Raw genomic sequence first — 19,979 nt, forward strand, 5'->3', positions numbered from 1 at the left:
TCAATAAAACTGAGAAGAAGGGAAAGAGAGAGGGTGAGAGAGAGAGCATGAGCACAAACCAGCCAATCTGGCAGAAGAAAAGATTAGGACTAAAATACAGAAGAGCAAAAGCATATATCAAGAAGACCATGATATGTGTTAGAGTATTCTAGAGACCTGGTCTTGTTTGGAATAATAATAATAATAAGTAAAGACTTAATTAAGCTAAATATGCATGTTAAGGTTCTAGCGTAACTACTGAAAGAATAAAAATACAAAGTTATGTTCCATATTAAGGGAGTGAAAAGTGAACAGGATAATGGATTAGAGTATAAATGCCCAAAAACAAGGGCCATGTTTTATTCTTGTTATTCTCAGTTATTAAGTTCAGAACAGGTACATAGCAATAATTCAAACAACATTTACTCAGTGAATGAACAGTAGCAGGGGAGTCCAAGCAAGATCCTAAAATATATCCACTGCTAGTATACAGATATGTCTGATCTGTCTAGCAAATTAATTGAGTATGTAATCACTCTGGGGCTTTTTGGGAGAAAAAAAAAAGCTATGAAAGAGAAAGACTCAGGCAGATAAGCTGGACTCTTAAAAAATTAATTATAAGAAAGGGTAGTAGATTCTGAGGACAACATGGTATTTGATACTCAATTTTGCCTTCCATGAACTCATGTCTAAAACCTCACTGTAGGAGTAGGAGAAAATAGAGTTATTTTGCCAGAAATGTATTTCTTCATAAATATTCTCTGACTTACACTGACTGAGAATGCCGTCTAAATCCATCATGTAGTCAGAGGAATGAAGATGAGAGCCAGGGATAAAATGGAGAATTCTGGGTCACCTTCTTTTACATTTTCTCTGATCTTTTATCTACTTTATAATTAAGGACAGTATATTTTAGTACATGGATACATGGGCTGTGTAATCAAACAGGCTTCAATTTAACTTTAGCTCTGCCATTTAATAGTTGCATGATCTTGAATATGTTATTTATCCCCTCTAACCCTTGGATTTTTCACTGATAAAATAGATATAACAATATTAACTATCAAAGCTTGCTGTGAAGATTAAATGAGTTAATACATATATAGTAGATAGCACAAGATTTGGCTTATAAAAAAACAATAACTTGGGGGAATGGGGGAATAGGGGAGGGACAGCATTAGGAGAAATACCTAACGTAGATGATGGGTCGATGGGTGCAGCAAAACACTATGGCACGTGTATACCTGTGTAACAAACCTGCATGTTCTGCACATGTATCCCAGAACTTAAAGTATAATTAAAAAAATAAATAAATAACTTTCATATATGTTATGCCAAAATATAATACTTCTTGGAGTTTTTCATACTAATTTTCCTTCCTTTACAGCATAGCCTAGTCTGAATTATTAGAATACTTTTCTAGTCAAGAGTTACATTAAAGGTTTATACTATATTTTTTTACTTACTGAACTATATCATACTCTCCTGGACCAGGACCTGACTTTTTAGGTAACACCTGTCTTCCTGAAGAGTTGCCAAAATGTATACCTTTGTATTTCAAAGTTGCATTGGAAACATCCTAAAAAATAAAAAGTTTTAAAAAGTGAGGATGAAACATAGTTTAAGTAAGTCATGAAACAATGCTTGGCTTTACCTAAGTCTAAATCTAAAGCAAGGATAGCCTCAGTAAGGGGGTTCCACTGGTAAACGCTAAAGGGCTCTTGGATAAATCCCAGGCTAAGTTGTCACTGTTGGTTCCCTTCCCACTCCTGAGTCAGCTAGGGTTCCCAGAGAAGTACCTCTAACATTAGCATATTCTCAACCAATAAGAACAGTTTTACTCTTGGCAGTACACCCAGTAACCTAAAACCTTAAGAAAAATGAAAATTAGCTCCTCATCATTTAAAAAAGACAGAGGGGATAACATTATTTGGGAAATAGAAATACCTATTAAAAATTAAACAGATTGAAAAAATGCAAACATCACCAACAGTCATTAGATAACTTCAGATTAATGTAACCTTTACACAGTTAGAAATACTTTACAATAAATTAAACACTACCCTAGTTCATTTTATTGCTAATGCTTAAACACAGGATCAATCTTTTAATGACAGAGAAATTATTTGTGACATGAGAAATAATCATCTTTTCTTTATACCCGCTACAATAAATGTCAAAATTAAGCATGAACCATAAAAAGTTTAAGCACACTGTTTCACCAGAAACTAAAACAATAAAGCGTAACACAACAGTAGCTTTCTTTTTTTTTTTTATAGGAATCCTCTTCTCTTGACCTAAAACATTCTAAGTTGAGAAATCATTTAAGAATATTTTAAAACATATTTTTTTTTTTTTTTTTTTTTGAGGCGGAGTCTTGCTCTGTCGCCCGGACTGGAGTGCAGTGGCCGGATCTCAGCTCACTGCAAGCTCCGCCTCCCGGGTTTACGCCATTCTCCTGCCTCAGCCTCCTGAGTAGCTGGAACTACAGGCGCCCGCCACCTCGCCCGGCTAGTTTTTTTTGTATTTTTAGTAGAGACGGGGTTTCACCGTGTTAGCCAGGATGGTCTCGATCTCCTGACCTTGTGATCCGCCCGTCTCGGCCTCCCAAAGTTAAAACATATTTTTAAACTAATGGTATTTACTACAATTCTCGTAACATATAGTTTAACAATGTGTCAGGTTGTTATAGCAGGCAGACAGTCTGACATGAGCAGGGTAGGAGAGGGCCCCCCCAACCAAGAATGTCAGACGACCATCATGTGATGGTCAGGCAGTTATTAACAGTCTCTCTACAATAATAAATGATTGCAGCTTGCACCAGGGAAAGGTAGTCTCCCAATAGAAAAATCCTGAAGCTGGTGATCAGCAGCTTCCAGATAACACCTCAGGAGTTGGGCAAATGGGCTCACCTATGCGCACTAAAAGGCAAAATGGCTGTGTTTAACTGGTATATGACCCTCTAGGGGCATTCAACTGGAAAGGTAAGAATGCCTCAAGTGAGCATGTGTACAACTCAACTCCAGTAAACACACTGCACACGTGGCCCCTGTCAAGTGCTAGCAGGCCACCGAGCATGTGAACAGCCCACCCCAAGGAAAGAATCAGGGGGCAAGTAATGCAAGACCCTGGAAGCATGCCAACATACAAAACCCCAAGTTAAAAGGTCAATCCACGCACTTGATCTCTCAAATCACCTGCTTGGCCCTCTCCCAAGTGTTCTTTACTTCCTCTCATTCCTGGACTAAAGCTTTTTAAAAAACTTTTACTCCCACTCTAAAACTTGCCTTGGTCTCTCACTCTGCCTTATGCCCCTCGATCGAATTCTTTCTTACGAGGAGGCAAGAATTGAGGTGGCTGCAGACCCATATGGATTTGTCACCGCTAAGTTGTTCTAGATGGCTATTACTATTCTACAGCAATGGAATCAACCTCTCTCAGTTACCATTATAAGCAAGAATAATGCAGTAAGTAGCAACATTAGTGATAAAAAGCATAATTTCAGTTCAAAATGGTGAATCAAATCCATACCTGCCCCACCTGACTCCAAAATTTCAAAAGAAGTATATCAAATAGACACAAGTAAGTGCTAGAAACAGCATCATTCACATGCCAGAAACTTTAAGGACTTTCTGGAAGATATAGCACAGCAAAGACTAGAATCAGAAAAGGACCTCATTACATATGAAAAGAGTCTCAGCTGAACCCTCTTAACATCCCCAAAGACAGAAACTGCAGATAAACTCTTGGGTAGTGAGTAGGGGGCAATTGTCAAAACTACCAGCACCTTTGGAGATGTGCACCAGTGCCATTATATTAAGTGATGACGAGAATGCTAACCTCCACTTTATTCTTAACAGATGTAGTTGAAACTAAATTGAAAGCACTTTCCCCTGTCCCTAGTGACTTTCCAGCTAGAGAGGCACCACTCCAGAAAGCTTTGAGGTGCCACAACAAAATTCAAAAAGAAGCTGGCACACACTAAAATTCCTTGAACTACCACTAACACCTAGCTCTCAGACATTATAAAATATAAGCACAATAGAATTAACTTTCCCTTCTACATCTGCCTGGTCTGAAAAAATTAAATGCAGACTGTGATGGTCAATTTTAGATGTCAATTTGACTGAGTTAAGGAATACTCACATAGCTGATAAAGTGTTATTTCTGGGTATGTACGTGAGGCTGTTTCCAGAATAGATAGGCATTTGAATCAGTGAACCATCCTAACCCAATGTAGTGGGCACCATTCAATCAGTTGAGGGCCCCGATAGAACAAAAAGGCAGAATAAAGGTAAATTTGTTCTCTTTTCTGGATCTGAGACGCCCATCTTCTCCTACCCTCGGACATCAGAACTTCAGGTTTTCTAAACTTCAGATTCTTGGACTTGCTCCAGCAGCCACTCAGGTTCTCAGGCTTTTATCCTTGGACTAAGAGTTACACCATCAGCTCCCGTGGTTCTCAGGCCTTCAGACTTGAAATCAGCTACTCCACCAGCTCCCTTACTTCTCCAGCTTGCAGACAGCATATCATGGGACTTCTCAGCCTCCGTAATCACGTGAGCCAATTCCCAGAATAAACCCCATCTTGGCCCGGCGCGGTGGCTCAAGCCTGTAATCCCAGCACTTTGGGAGGCCGAGGCGGGTGGATCACGAGGTCAGGAGATTGAGACCATCCTGGCTAACACGGTGAAACCCCGTCTCTACTGAAAAATACAAAAAAATAGCCGGGCGAGGTGGCGGGCGCCTGTAGTCCCAGCTACTCGGGAGGCTGAGGCAGGAGAATGGCATGAACCCGGGAGGTGGAGTTTGCAGTGAGTTGAGATCTGGCCACTGCACTCCAGCCTGGGTGACAGAGCGAGCCTCCATCTCAAATAAATAAATAATAAAAAAAAATAAACCCCATCTCACATATATAGTTATGCATCACATAATGATGTTTCAAGGATGGACTGCATATATGACAATGGACCGCATATACAATGGTGAGCCCATAAGATTATAACACCATGTATTTACTGTTCTTTTTCAATGTTTAGATATATTTAGATACACAAATACCATTGTGTATCTGTATCTTTGTAATCTATACCAGACAGTACAATAACATGCCATACAAGCTTGAATCACAGAAACAATAGGCTATACCATATACCTTAGGTGTGTCATAGACTATACCATCTAGGTTTGTATAAATATACTCTATGATGTTCACATAATGACAAAATCACCTAACAATGCATTTCTCAGGACGTATCCCCATCATTAATTGACACATGACTGTGTAAGCAGTGGTTCTGTTTCTCTGCAGAATCCTAATACAAAGACTAACACAACCTGACAGAACTTTAATGTTTGCATGAAGTAAAATGAGACCTTTGTTGATTCTTTTTTCATAGATGCAAACTTGTAGAGAAAATTATGGTTTTCCTAAAGAGTTACCCTGCTTTGATTTTAGTAAATCACCTTGATTGTTCCTTTCTTTGGTGGTAGAGAATATTGGAGCTGACAAGAGAGAAACAAGAAGTAGTCTGCTACGTCCAAGTAGAATTCAGACATGTTTGGAATACCTGGTGAACAGAGCAAAACAACCAAAAGGCAAATGTAAAAATTAATCCTATGAGAAGAAGAAGCTAATCATGATGGCCCACACCTAGTAAGAAAATCTTAGTGTCAAAAGAGTGGCAATGCTAAATACTGGGGATTTTCTGTCAACTGGGTTTGCCTTTTAACACAGACAATCTTCAATGACTTTAGGCCTCATATCCTTTTGAGTGTGAAGAAACTGAAAAAAAATAACTAAAACAACTGTTTCATTAAAATATTGTCTTTTTTTTTTTTTTTTTTTTTGAGAGTTGAACTATCCTTTACCGAAACCTAATATAAACTGTTCAGGTCAAGAAATGTGATTTGATTCATCAAAAATATATATTTGCTAGTCCTATTACTTTGAGCTGCTCTTTATCAAAATTCTTAAGGATTGCCATGCCTCAGTCTTAGCATAGGCCCATTTCCTTTGCTTTGTTTCATGGATTTAAGGTTGTCATCTAGAAGTTCACCGATGGCTTCTTTTGTCTGCTGATTGAAAAAGTCTCTGAACTAGCAGATCCTTGTGGCTTCTCACCACACACAAAAAAAATTCCTGGTAAAAGAACTATTATAAAAACAAGTGTATATTTATTTCATTTGTTTAAAATATTGTCTTAAAGAAAAAACCTGCACTACTTTTGAACTCTTCTAATAGAGTATTACACGAAGAAAGACATCATCCTCCTCCCCCTACTCCATCCCAGCTAATCCGGCAGCTTTAGCTGTGAAAGAGAACATTGGTGGAAACGCCCAGCAGAGAGCACCATATGGCAAGAGACTGAAGTGCCTGATGGAACAGCAGCTGTACTCAATGGAAACAGACTTATTCCAGAGCATAGCTGAGACAGCCCCCGGGGACATCTAGAAATACGTGGGTAGAGGAACTTTGCAAAAGGCTATATGTCCTCTACATTGATAGTTACAGACCAAAAAAAAAAAAAAAAAGGTATTTAAGTTATTAACATTATTGCGACTCTCTTTAGTACCTCCAATCCAATGAAGCCTGGGAAAATGTGTTATATAAATAAAAAGGATGAATCCTTATTTCCTCTAGGAATATTTTCAGCACTATACGTGGTCTCAGTGTGCTTGAATTATTGATCTGCAAATCCCTTCTATTTAACACAAAGAGCAGAAAGCTATTTGCCCTTCCTCACTATGGACATTCAGCTTTAACACTGAATGATGAGTGATAGTCTTATAAAACACTATCTCAAAGTAATATATTATTATTCTCAATAGCATTATTATTACAAGTAAGGATTCTAGTTTGACACACAATTCCAAAGCCCAGCCCCTTGTCACGTCCTTCAAGGAAAAAAGCTATGAATAAAAACTGAAAAAGCTATCCCACAAATCTCTGTAACACATAGGTATCATGCGCGTCCGTGTGAAGAGACCACCAAACAGGCTTTGTGTGAGCAACATGGCTGTTTATTTCACCTGGGTGCAGGCGGGCTGAGTCTGAAAAGAGAGTCAGCGTCCGAAAAGATAGTCAGCGAAGGGAGATAAGGGTGGGGCTGTTTTATAGGATTTGGGTAGGTAAAGGAAAATTACAGTCAAAGGGGGTTTGTTCTCTGGTGGGCAGGAGTGGGGGTCACAAGGTTCTCAGTGGGGAAGCTTTTTGAGCCAGGATGAGCCAGGAAAAGGAATTTCACAAGATAATGTCATCGCTTAAGGCAAGGACCGGCCATTTTCACTTCTTTTATGGTGGAATGTCATCAGTTAAGGCAAGGCAGGGCATTTGCACCTCTTTTGTGATTCTTCAGTTACCTCAGGCCATCTGGGCGTATATGTGCAAGTCACAGGGGATGCGACGGCTTGGCTTGGGCTCAGAGGCCTGACAATAGGGTATATATACACTTCTTTTGGAATTCCAAAGTGTAACACAAAAGGAAATAAGGGAGTCAGACCATCCAAAGGCATTGGGTCTAGTGGGTATAGGGGGGAAGAGACAGATGCTATGAAACCTAGCAGAATGACATACAAAAGTGGCAGAGCCTGACATGTCCAGCAGAGCAGCACATGCCAGTAAAAGAGCACTAGGAGAAACCCTAGCATCCACTAGAATAGCTGAAAACAGACTCTTCTTACAGGGTCAGTGGCAATTCCAAAGACTGCTGTGCCCAACAGAACTTCAGAAAAAGAGAGAACCTAGCCAACCAACACTTTCTCTTGCTAAAGTAAGTGCTCCAGACCACCTTTCAAATGCAATTACCTAATACAACCATGGATTTTAAAGTACATAGGCAGTTGTGATGGCAGAAAGAATGAAATTTCCCATTTATGTTATAGTTTATTTTTAACTCAGAAATAAAGCAGATCATAATTGTGCATATTTTTTTCCACTATATTATGACCATAACAGGCAGTGAAGTACAAAATGTGAAACTACATTCTAATATAATATAGTCATGCTGGATATTTTAGACATTGTATATATTTCATACAAGAACATATCTAATATACTGATTTACTATAGCCTATACATTTGTCAAAAAATCAATATTTTAAAATAGAGCATCTTGATGTCATCTTTTACTTCACATTTTTATAGCCTAAAATCATGTTAAGGTTTTATATTAACTCTTTTAATGCAACAATTCAAGACCTTGAGCAGCATTCTATCCAAGAAGCTTTCTTTAAGTGAATTTACATTATTGAGATTTTATGATTCAATTGTTTCACAATTCTAATGGTAATCCAGTCAGAGAAAAGATTACGTATGTGTACGTGCGCGTGTGTGCACACAAACACAATTTAAGACACTAGCAATATCCTTTTCGTGTGTCTACAATAAAATCTATTTCATGTAAACCACATTTACAACTACTTAACTCATTAACCTCTGCGGTACTCAGGTAAATGTTCAATCAGAAATTTAAAAGCCTTTTAAAAATACAGATAGAAAACAAAGGATAAATTGATGCACTTTTATCTCTAAATTACAGTTTCTTTTATGTCAAGAAGTGTTGGCAATACCAAATTCAAGGTCACTGTCAATTTTGAAAATCATTAGCAAATAAAATATGACTTAATTGAAGCAAACTCAGCATGGAACTGCATTCTTTTAAGTAAATGCTACACTATAATTTGAAGAAGAATTACTAACTGCCACTCTCACTGACAATCAAATAAATGAAGATGGAGCTATGCAACTTTCCCCCATGTCTTTCCATAATTAAATATGGAAATAGAATTTGTGAAGAATTAAAAGGCCCAAAGTGCATCAATTCAAACACTAATGGACTGTTTTCCAGTGTGGTAGCACACAGGTAGTTCCCAGCATGTTATCATTAGCAAATATGTCAGTATCTTTCCAATCACAAACTTTGCTTGTGAAATCCACCTCTGAAAAATAGATTTCTAATAGTTACCTGGGCTCTTCTAAAAGAAGAAAGAAGCTAAATTTCGCCATTCAAAATGTTATATAAAGTAACTTTTTGTAGGATTTCACTTTACAAATTAAATTTAGCTAAAGTTTATCATTTGTCACTTAGAGTCTTATACAACTCTTAATTCTGTATTTAAGCTTTATTAGACAGCTTCAGCAGATGTGATTCACCAGTTAAGAAAGAATCACAATAATTACCCATTTATTGGATTATTTTCTTAATTTTCTATCAATATGCACCTCTGGAAACTAAACCCACATATAGTATTAAATATTATTTCAAAAGCAAGCAAAGAGTTACATAGAATTATCAGAAATTTGGATAAGATTTGAATTAACATTATTACAGTATCAATTTGGCAGTAGTTTGTGAAGAACCTGTGTTTTTCTACAGGAGAAACAGAAGAAAATAAAGCCTTCAGCTACTGAGCTTTGCCACCCTATCTCTAGTTCTCTCAAATCCAAGAAATCCAAGACGAGAATTTCAAAAAATATCAAAATTCAGTCTGTACTAAACTTTGCTGAATCTTCTTGAATATTATGAACTATGTCTTTAATTGATATAGAAAACTATGTTTTTACATAACGATTTTAAATAGCATCTAGATTTCTATTCCAATAAATACAAGTTACATTGATTCAATAATTATTAAATTAGGCCATCAAATAAATTAGGTCATCAAATAAACGTCGTCTTATTATTTCTATAAATAATAATTTAGCCAGGAAGTAATCAAGTTTTATATGTCAAAGTATGTTTATTCATATGGGAAAAGGATTTTATACATGCAGGGAAGCTCAAAGGCATTATTGTGGCCTTCTAAGGGATGATACATTATTCTGAAACCAAAAAAAATTAGCTTAAAGCAAGAATTACACTTTGAGATTTAAGTTAAGAGTGGTTAGGGAATTATTAAGCTAAAGTCAAGAATCTACGACTAATTGTGAAGAATAAATACTAATTCCAAAATATTAGACCATAGCTTTTTTTCCCAGGATATTTTAGGTAAGGAAACTGAGCACAAAGATTAAGTAACTTGGCCAAGGACAAATAACTATTAAGTGGTAGAGTCAAGACACATAACTAGAAAGTCTGGCTCCATTACACTTCTTTGCATAACTTGTCCTTCACCTTGGGGAGAATATCCTAATATCAAACCATAAGACCATTTCACTGGAATTTTTACAGAACTGAACCTATTGTTCAGATAAGCATATATTACTCAAATATTTAAGATACTTAAATATCTTAATGAAGACTAATTTGTCACATTGTTATCAATAGGATGATGGGACAGTCAAGGTATGTCATAGAAAGGGAGAATGAAATATTCTTGAGACAAAAACTTCCATGGCCAGAAAGAAATGGGAATTCTCATGATTAGAACAGGAAACACGTAACTTACATTATCCTTAATTTCCATGATACCAGAATTAATCTGGTCCTTCATAAGTTTTACAGCATGAAACAATCCATTAGTCTTAAAATATCTGCCTACTACTGTATTTAAACACAAAATTATTATTTCTAGTTTGTTCCATAATCAATAGGAATTTTTCCAAAAAGTTACAAATCAAAAATTAAATAATACTGGCTTATATATTTACCTTTACCATTGTTCTTTAATTATTTGTGTGAATTTGAGTTGTCTGATAACCTTTCACTTCAGCCTGAAGACTCCATTTGGTATTTCTTTTAGGAGGTATGCCAGCAACAAATTCTGTCAGCTTCCATTTATCTGAAAATGTCTTAATTTCTCCTTTATTTTCAAGGAATAGCTTTGCTGATTCTAGAATTCTTGATTGGCAGTCTGTTTTTTCAACACTCTGAATATGTCATCCCCTTCCCTCTGACCTCGTGATTTCTATTAACCTTTTGGGGGATTCCCTCTACATGACATGTCACTTTTTTCTTGCTGCCCTCAAGATTTTCTCTTTGGCTTTCAACAGCTTGACAGTGATGTGTCTAGGTATGTATCTCTTTGCATTAATCTTACTGAGAGTTTGTTAAGCTTCTTTCTGTAATGTTTTTTCATCAAATTTGGGAGGTTTTCAGCCATGATTTCTTCAAGTATTCTCTTTTCTCCTTTCTCTTTCTCCTCTCCTTCTGGGAGTCCCACTATGTGTATATTGGTATACTTGATGGTGTCCCCCTAGATCTCTGAGGCTCTGATTTCTTTTCTTCATCCTATTTTCTTTCTGTTCATCAGACTGCATAATATCAATTGACATGTCTTCAAGTTCACTGATTCTTTCTTCAGCCAAATCAAATCTTCTTTTGGGCTCCTCTAGCAAGTTTTTCATTTCCATTATTGTAATTTTCAATTCCAGAATTTCTACTCTGTTTGTTTTTATAATTTTTATCTCTTTATTGATGCTCTGTATTGGATGAGACACTATTCTTATACTTTTGTTTAGTTCTTTAGACATCGTTTGCTTTATTTCTTTGAACATATTTAAAATAGATAATTTAAACATTTTATCTAAGAAGTCTAATGCCTTAGCTTCCTTAAGAACAATTTCTTTTTCTGTGTATGGGCCATTTTTTTATTATTTGCATGTCTCATAATTCTTTGCTGAAACCAGATATTTTATATGACATAATGTGACAACTATGAAGATCAGAATTCCTACCCTGAGGGTTTGTTTAGTGATTTTCCTAGACTAATTCTCTAAACTCTGTATTCTTTATCATGTAGCACACTGAAATCTTAGCCTAATTAGCTGAGTGGTCAGGTAATGTTTGGACAAAAATTTTCTTAAGTGCCTTGAACCAATACATCTCCAACCATTGCCAAGGCCCTCCATACCTGTGTTGGGGCATAATTTTAATGCTCAAGCAGTCAATTTACAAATTTGTATTAGCCATCACTTCCTGCTTGTGTAGAGCTTCAAGGTCACCTGAAGGTAAGAGCTTGTACATTCTCAAGTCTGTTTTTTGCAGTGATAGTTTACCAATTCTAAAACTACTTTCAATGTACTATGGGATTGAGCAAATAAGTACATAACTGAGGATAATGGGAGCTTGGTTTCTCGCTGTTGGAAGGAGCGAGTCAAATATGGAAAGAGAAAGCCTAGAATAAACCTGTGACGTTAGACTGAAATTGGAGGTATATGTATAAACTAAAAGTTTTTAATAGACAAATAAGAAGTATAGATGTATTACTCTGTCCATTGAGGTGACCTAGAAGCCCTAATGCCCAGTAGCAATGCATGTACCTAGTATACAGATTTAACTTTGAAATACATTCTGCTGCTATGGAAGTAGGGCTCCTTAAAGAAGTGGCTGATTGCAAGGCTCAAATAAGCAAATGAATAAAATGAACCTGGAATATCTTTTTATGCCAGAAAGTAAGGAAATTTTCAAAGAATGATATGAACATGTCGAAAGGACACAAGGATAGCCTAAAAGGCTCCCAAGGGTCAAATCTGGAATCACCAATGCCTCAAAATAAACAATAAAGAAATAAATAATAACCCTTTGAGTAAAACAGGAATTCATAAATCTATACTGATATAAATATATAAATGGGGAAAAAATAAATCTCTTCTTTATAGTAAAATGCCAACAAATAAAGGTTAAAAATTAGAGTTAGAAAATCACCATTTGATAAGCATCATGGTAAAACTGGTTCAGGAATCATCAATAGGTGTTAAAACTATTAAGTGAGAGTTTGAGGAGAAATAGGTTAAAAGTTTGATGAATGAAATATCTATTTAGTCTTAAAGTAATCCTCAAAAAACATTTACTTTACATGAGTTAAAACTAGAAGTCACCTCAAGTTAACATAATCATTTATGAGATAAATATCTTGTTACTCTTTACATGATGTATTAAGAACCTATCACTGGCCAGGCACGGTGGCTCACTCCTGTAATCCCAACACTTTGGGAGGCCAAGGTAGGTGGATTACGAGGTCAGGAGATAGAGACCATCCTAACTAACACAGTGAAACCCCAATTCTACTAAAAATACAAAAAATTAGCCAGGTGCAGTGGCAGGCACCTGTAGTCCCAGCTACTTGGGAGGCTGAGGCAGGAGAATGGCGTGAACCCAGGAGGCGGAGCTTGCAGTGAGCTGAGATAGTGCCACTGCACTCCAGCCTGGGCAAAAGAGTGAGACTCTGTCTCAAAAAAAAAAAAAAAAAAACCTATCACTTCTATAGTATTCCTGCCAAAATATTAAACAGACCTTCAGATATTCATAATATACACAAACCCATAACTGAAACATGTTCTACAAAATAAATAACCTGTACTCTTCAGAAAGAAAGTAAAGATTAAAGAAGACAAATACTGAAGAACTGTTCCAAATTAAGGGATTCTAAAGAGACATGCAACTAAATGCAACATCAGATTGAACTCTGGACCAAAAATCTTTTTTCTATAAAAGATATAATTGAGATAATTAGCAATATTTTTCATAATAATGAATGAAACGCCATGATTTTGATAACTGCACTGTGGTTACAAAAAAGAATGTCTTTTTTTTTTTTTTTTAAGTTCCAGGGTACATCGACAGGATGTGCAGGTTTGTTACATAGGTAAACATGTGCCATGGTGGTTTGCTGCATATTAAGCCTCACATGCATTAGCTACTTTTTTCTGATGCTCTCCATCCCCCAAACCTACCCCCAACAGGCCCCAGTGTGTGTTGTTCCCCACCTTGTGCCCATGTGCTCTCATCATTCAGCTCCCACTTATAAGAACATGTGGTGTTTGGACTTCTGTTCCTGTGTTATTTGCTGAGGATAATGGCTTCCAGCTCCATCCATGTCCCTGCAAAGGACATGACATCATTCCTCTTTATAGCAATCCTTTTTATGGCTGTATAGTATTCCATGGTGTATACGTGCCACTTTTTTTTATCCAGTCTATCATTGATGGCAGTTGGGTTGATTCCATGGCTTTACTATTGTGAATAGTGCTGGAATGAACATACTCATGCATGTTTTGTTTTTGTTTTTGTTTTTGTTTTATGAGATGGAGTCTCGCTGTGTCACCCAGGTTGGAGTGTAGTGGTATAATCTTGGCTCACTGCAACCTCTACCTCCTGGGTTCAAGCGATTCTCCTGCCTCAGCCTCCCGAGTAGCTGGGACTACAGGTGCATGGTACCATGCCTGGCTAATTTTTGTAGTTTTAGTAGAGACAGGGTTTCACCATATTGGTCAGGTTTCACCATATTGGTCTTGAACTCCTGACCTCATGATCTGCCCACCTTGGCCTTCCAACATGCTGGGATTACAGGCGTTGAGTCACCGCACCTGGCCACATGTATCTTTATAATAGAGTGATTTATATTCGTTCGGGTATATACCCAGTAATAAGATTGCTGGGTCAAGTGGTATTTCTGCTTCTAGATCTCTGAGGAATCACCACACTGTTTTCCACAATGGTTGACCTAATTTACATTTCCACCAACAGTGTAAAGGCATTCCTATTTCTCTGCAACCTTGCCAGCATCTATTGTTTCTTGACTTTTTAATAATTGCCATTCTGACTGGTGCGAGATGGTATCTCATTGTGGTTTTGGTTTGCATTCCTCTAATGATCAGTGATGAGCTTTTTTGCATATGTTTGTTGGCTACATAAATATCTTCTTTTGAGAAGTGTCTGTTCATGTGCTTTGCCCACTTTTTACTGGGGTTGTTTTTTATTGTAAATTTGGTTAAGTTCCTTATAGACTTTGGATATTAGACCTTTGTCAAATGGATAGATTGCAAAAATTTTCTCCCATTCTGTAGGTTGTCTATTTGCACTGATGGTAGTTTCTTTTGCTGTACCACAGCTCTTTAATTAGATCCCAGTTGTGTTTTCCTTCTGTGTCAATTACTTTTAGCATTTTTGTCATGAAATTTTTGCCCATGCCTATGTCCTCAACAGTATTGCTCAGATTTTCTTCTAGGATTTTTATAGTTTTGGATTTTACATTTAAGTCTTTCATCCATATCTTGAGTTAATATTTGTATAAGGTATAAAGAAGGAGTCCCATTTCAATTCTCTACATATGGCTAGCCAGTTCTCCCAGCACCATTTATTAAATAGGGAATCCTTTCCCCATTGCTTGTTTTCATCAGGTTTGTTGAAGATCAGATGTGCAATCTTATTTCTGAGTTCTATATTCTGTTCCATTGGTCTACATTTCTGTTTTTGTACCAGTACCAAGCTGTTTTGGTTAATGTAGCCTTGTAATATAGGTTAAAGTCAGCTAGTGTGATGCCTCTAGTTTTGTTCTTTTTGCTTAGGATTGTCTTGGCTATACAAACTCTTTTTTGGATCCATATGAATTTTAAAATAGCTTTTTCTAATTCTGTGAAGAATGACAATGGTAGTTTAAAGAAAATAGCATTGAATCTATAAATTACTTTAGGCAATATGGCCTTTTTCATGATATGGATTCTTCCTATCCATGAGCATGCAATGTTTTTTCATTTGTTTGTGTCCGTTCTGGCTTCTTTGAGCAGTGGTTTGTAGTTCTACTTGAAGAGGTCCTTCACTTCCCTTGTCAGCTGTCTTCCTAGGTATTTTATTATTTTGGTAGCAATTGTGAATGGGAGTTCATTTATGATTTAGCTCTCTGCTTGTCTCTTGTTGGTGTATAGCAACGCCTCTGATTTTTTTTTTTTTTTTTTTTTTTTTTTTTGATACAGAGTCTCTCTCTGTCACCAGGCTGGAGTGCAGTAGCACAATCTCGACTCACTGCAACTTCCACCTCCCAGGTTCACGCTATTCTCCTGCCTCAGCCTCCCACGTAGCTGGGACTACAGGCATGTGTCACCATGCCCAGCTAATTTTTGTATTTTTAGTAGAGACGAGGTTTCACTATGTTGGCCAGGGTGGTCTCAATCTCTTGACCTTGTGATCCGCCCACATCAGCCTCCCAAAGTGTTGGGATTACAGGCATGAGCCACTGCACCTGACCAAATGCCTTTGATTTTTGCACATGGATTTTGTATCCTGAGATTTTGCTAAAGCTGCTTATCAGCTTAAAAAGCTTTTGGGCTGAGACAATGAGGCTTTCTAGATGTAGAATCATGTCACCTGCAAATAAAGATAATTTGACTTCCTCTCTTCTTATTTGAATATGCTTTATGTCTTTCTCTTGCCTGATTTCCCTGGCCAAAACTTCCAATACTATGTTGAATAGGTGTGGTGAGAGAGGGCATCATTGTCTTGTACCAGTTTTCAAAAGGAATGCTTCCAGATTTTGCTCATTTAGTATATTGGCTGTGGGTTTGTCATATATGGCTCTTATTATTTTGAGGTATGCATGTATCTCCAATATGTAGTTTATTGAGAGTTTTTAACATGAAAGGACATTGAATTTTATCAAAGGCCTTTTCTGCATCTATCAAGATAATCATGTGATTTTTGTCTTTAGTTCTGTTTACGTGATGAATTACATTTATTAATTTGCATGTTAAACCAACCTTGCAACTTGATCATGGTGGATAAGTTTTTTGATGTGCTGCTGGATTTGACTTGCCAGTATTTTTTGAGGATTTTTTGCATTGATGTTCATCAGGGATATTGGCCTACAGTTTTCTTTTTTTGTTGTATCTCTGCCAGGTTTTGGTATCAGGATGATGCTGGCCTCAGAAAATGAGTTAAAGAGGAATCCCTCCTTTTCGTTTTTTTGGAATAGCTTCAGAAGTAGTAGTACCAGCTCATCTTTGTACCTCTAGTAGAATTTAGCTGTAAATCTGTCTGGTCCTGGGCTTTTTTTGGTTGGTAGGCTATTTATTATTGCCTCGATTTCAGAACTCATTATTGGTCTATTCAGTAATTCAACTTCTTCCTGGTTCAGTCTTAGGAGGGTGTATACATCCAGGAATTTATCCATTTCTTCTAGATTTTTGTAGTTTATGTGCACAGAGGTGTTTATGGTATCCTCTGATGGTTGGTTGTATTTCTGTGGGGTCAGTGATGATATCTACTTTATCATTTCTGATTGTGTCTATTTGATTCTTCTCTCTTTTCTTCTTTATTAGTTATCAGTCTATCTATTTTATTAATTTCAAAAAAACAGCTTCTGGGTTCATTGATTTTTTGTAGGGTTTCTCATGTCTCTATCTCTTTCAGTACCATTCTGATAATATTTCTTGTCTTCTGCTAGTTTTGGGGTTTGTTTGCTCTTGATTCTCTAGTTCTTTTAGTTGTAATGTTAGAATATAGACTTGAGATCTTTCTAGTTTTTAATGTGGGCATTTATTTCTATAAATTCCCTCTTAACACTGCTTTAGAGGCATCTCAGAGATTCTGGTACATTGTTTCTTTGTTCTCTTTAGTTTCAAAGAACTTCTTGATTTCTGCCTTAATTTCATTATTTACCCAGGAGTCATTCCGAAACAGGTTGCTCAATTTGCATATAGTTGTGTGGCTTGAGTGACTTTTTAAATCTTTAGTTCTATTTTGATTACGCTGTTGTCTGAGAGACTGTTCATTATGATTTCAGTTCTTTTCATTTGCTGAGGAGTGTTTTGCTTCCAATTACATAATCAATTTTAGATTAAGTGCCACATAGTGCCAAGAAAAACGTATATTCTGTTGTTTTGGGGTAGAGAGTTCTGTAGATATCTATAGGTCCACTTGATTTAGACCTCACTTCAGGTCCTGAATATCTTTGTTAATGTTCTATCTTGATAATCTAATATTGCTAGTGAGGTGTCAAAAGTCTCCCACTATTATTGTGTGGGAATCTAAGTCTCTTTGTAGGTCTCTAAGAACCTGCTTTATGAATCTGGGTTCTCCTATATTGGGTGAATATATGTTTAGAATAGTTAGCTCTTCTTGTTGACTTGAACCCTTTACCATTATATAATGCCCTTGTCTTTTTTTATCTTTGTTGGTTAAAAGTCTGTTCTGTCAGAAACTAGGATTACAACCCCTGCTTTTTTCTGTTTTCCATTTGCTTGGTAAATGTTCCTCCATCACTTTATTTTGAGCCTGTGAGTGTCTTTGCATGAGATGCATCTCTTGAATAAAGCACACTGATGGATCTTGACTCTTTATGTGGTCTGCCATTCTGTGTCTTTTATTGGGGCATTTAGTCCATTCACATTTAAGGTTAATATTGTTATGTATGAATTTGATCCTGTCATCATGATACTAGCCAGTTATTTTGCAGACTCCTTTATGTAGTTACTTCATAGTGTCATTGGCCTGTGAACTTCAGTGTGTTTGTATAGTGGCTGGTTTCCATATTTAGTGCTTCCTTCTGGAGCTCTGGTAAGGCAGGCCTGGTGGTGATGAATTCTCTCAGCATTTGATTGTCTGTAAAGCATTTTATTTCTTCTTCACTTATGAAGCTTAGTTTGGCCAAATACGAAATTCTGGGTTGGAAATTCTTTTCTTTCAGAATGTTGACTATTGGCCCCCAATCTCTTCTAGTTTGTAGGGTTTCTGCTGAGAGATCCACTTTTTGTCTGATGGGCTTCCCTTTGTAGGTGACTTGGCCTTTCTCTCTCATTGCCCTTAACATGTTTTCTTTCATTTCAACCTTGGATAATCTGATGATTATGTGTCTTTGGGTTGATCTCATGGATTACCTTACTGGGGTTCTCTAGATTTCCTGAATTTGAATGTCGGCCTGCCTTTCTAGGTTGGGGAAGTTCTCTAGGATGAATCCTGAGGTATGTTTTCCAACTTGGTTCCTTTCTCCCCATCTCTTTCGGGTATCCCAGTCAGTCAGTTTCAGTCTTTTTACATAATCTCACATTTTTCAGAGGTTTTGTTCATTCCTTTCCATTTATTTTTTCTCTAATCATGTCTGCCTGTCTTATTGCAACAAGATACTCATCAACTCTAAGATTCTTTCCTCCGCTTGGTTTATTTGGCTATTGATACTTGTGATTGCACTGTGAAGTTTTCATGTTGTGTTTTTCAGCTCCATCAGCTCATTTATGTTTCTCTTTAAACTTGTTATTCTGGCTAGCAGCTCCTATAATGTTTTATCGTGGTTCTTAGCTTCTTTGCATTGGGTTAGAACATGCTCTTTGAGCTCAGTGAAGTTCATTATTGCCCATCTTCTGAAGCCTATTTCTCTCAATTCATCCATCTCAGCCTCAGCCCAGTTCTGTGACCTTGCTGAAGAGGTGTTGCAATCATTTGGAGGAGAAGAGGCACTGTGACTTTTTGAGTTTTCAGCATTTTTGCATTGATTCTTTCTCATCTTTGTAGGCTTATCTTCTTTTGATCTTTGAGGCTGCAGGACCTTTGGATGTGGTTTTTTGTGCGGTCTTTTTTGTTGATGTTGTTGTTGTTGCTGTTTGTTTTTCTCTTAACATCAGGGGCCTCCTCTGTAGGGCTGCTGCAGTTTTCTGGGGGTCCACACCCTATTCGCCTAGGTCCCTCCCCCACCTGCAGGCATCACCAGTGGAGACTGCAAAACAGCAAAGATGGCAGCCTGCTCCTTCCTCTAGAATCTCTGTCCCAGAGGGGCACCAACCTGATGCCAGCTGGAACACTCCTATATGAGGTGTCTAGCAACCCCTGTTGGGAGGTCTCACCCAGACAGGAGGAACAAGATCAGGGACCTGCTTAAAGAAGCAGTCTGGCTGCTCCTTGGCAGAGCAGGTGTGCTGAACTGGGACAAATCCCCCATGTCTAGACTGTCCAGACGCTCCAGGACCAGCTGGCAGGAAAGACTAAATAGAGTGTACTGCAGAGACTGTGGCTGCCCCTCCCACCAGGGGCTCTGTCCCAGGAAGATCAGAGTTGTGTCCATATACCCCTGGCTGGAGTTGCTGAAATTTCCATGGGGAGGCCCTGCCTGGTGATGAGGGACAGATCAGGGTCCCACTTAAAGCAGTCTGGCCACAGTCTGCCACACCCACTGTGCCATGGTGTGGGGAATTCCTCCCAGTACAAACCACTCTGTCTCTTTGGCACTGGCAGAAGAAAACAGCCAACTGGAGCTGCAGAGATGGCAGCCACCCCTCCCCTAGGGAACTCAGTCATCTTAGGCAGTCTCCAGCCTGCTGCTGCTGCCCAGCAGGGATTCCAAGCCAGTGGGTC

General features: G+C 37.6%; 1 protein-coding gene across 1 annotated transcript in view; it reads right to left on the reverse strand.

Moving 5' to 3' along the window:
- The window catches only part of STPG2 (sperm tail PG-rich repeat containing 2), a 683,119-nt gene that overhangs the window by 645,750 nt on the left and 17,390 nt on the right, over positions 1–19,979 (reverse strand). The window contains exon 5 of the mRNA XM_033214857.1: positions 1,446–1,558. Within this exon, the coding sequence (XP_033070748.1) occupies positions 1,446–1,558 (113 nt within the window). The remainder of the gene's footprint in view (positions 1–1,445; positions 1,559–19,979) is intronic.

The sequence above is a fragment of the Trachypithecus francoisi genome, unplaced genomic scaffold, assembly GCF_009764315.1.
Source record: "Trachypithecus francoisi isolate TF-2019V2 unplaced genomic scaffold, Tfra_2.0 Lachesis_group1, whole genome shotgun sequence".
Classification (NCBI taxonomy): Eukaryota; Metazoa; Chordata; class Mammalia; order Primates; family Cercopithecidae; genus Trachypithecus; species Trachypithecus francoisi.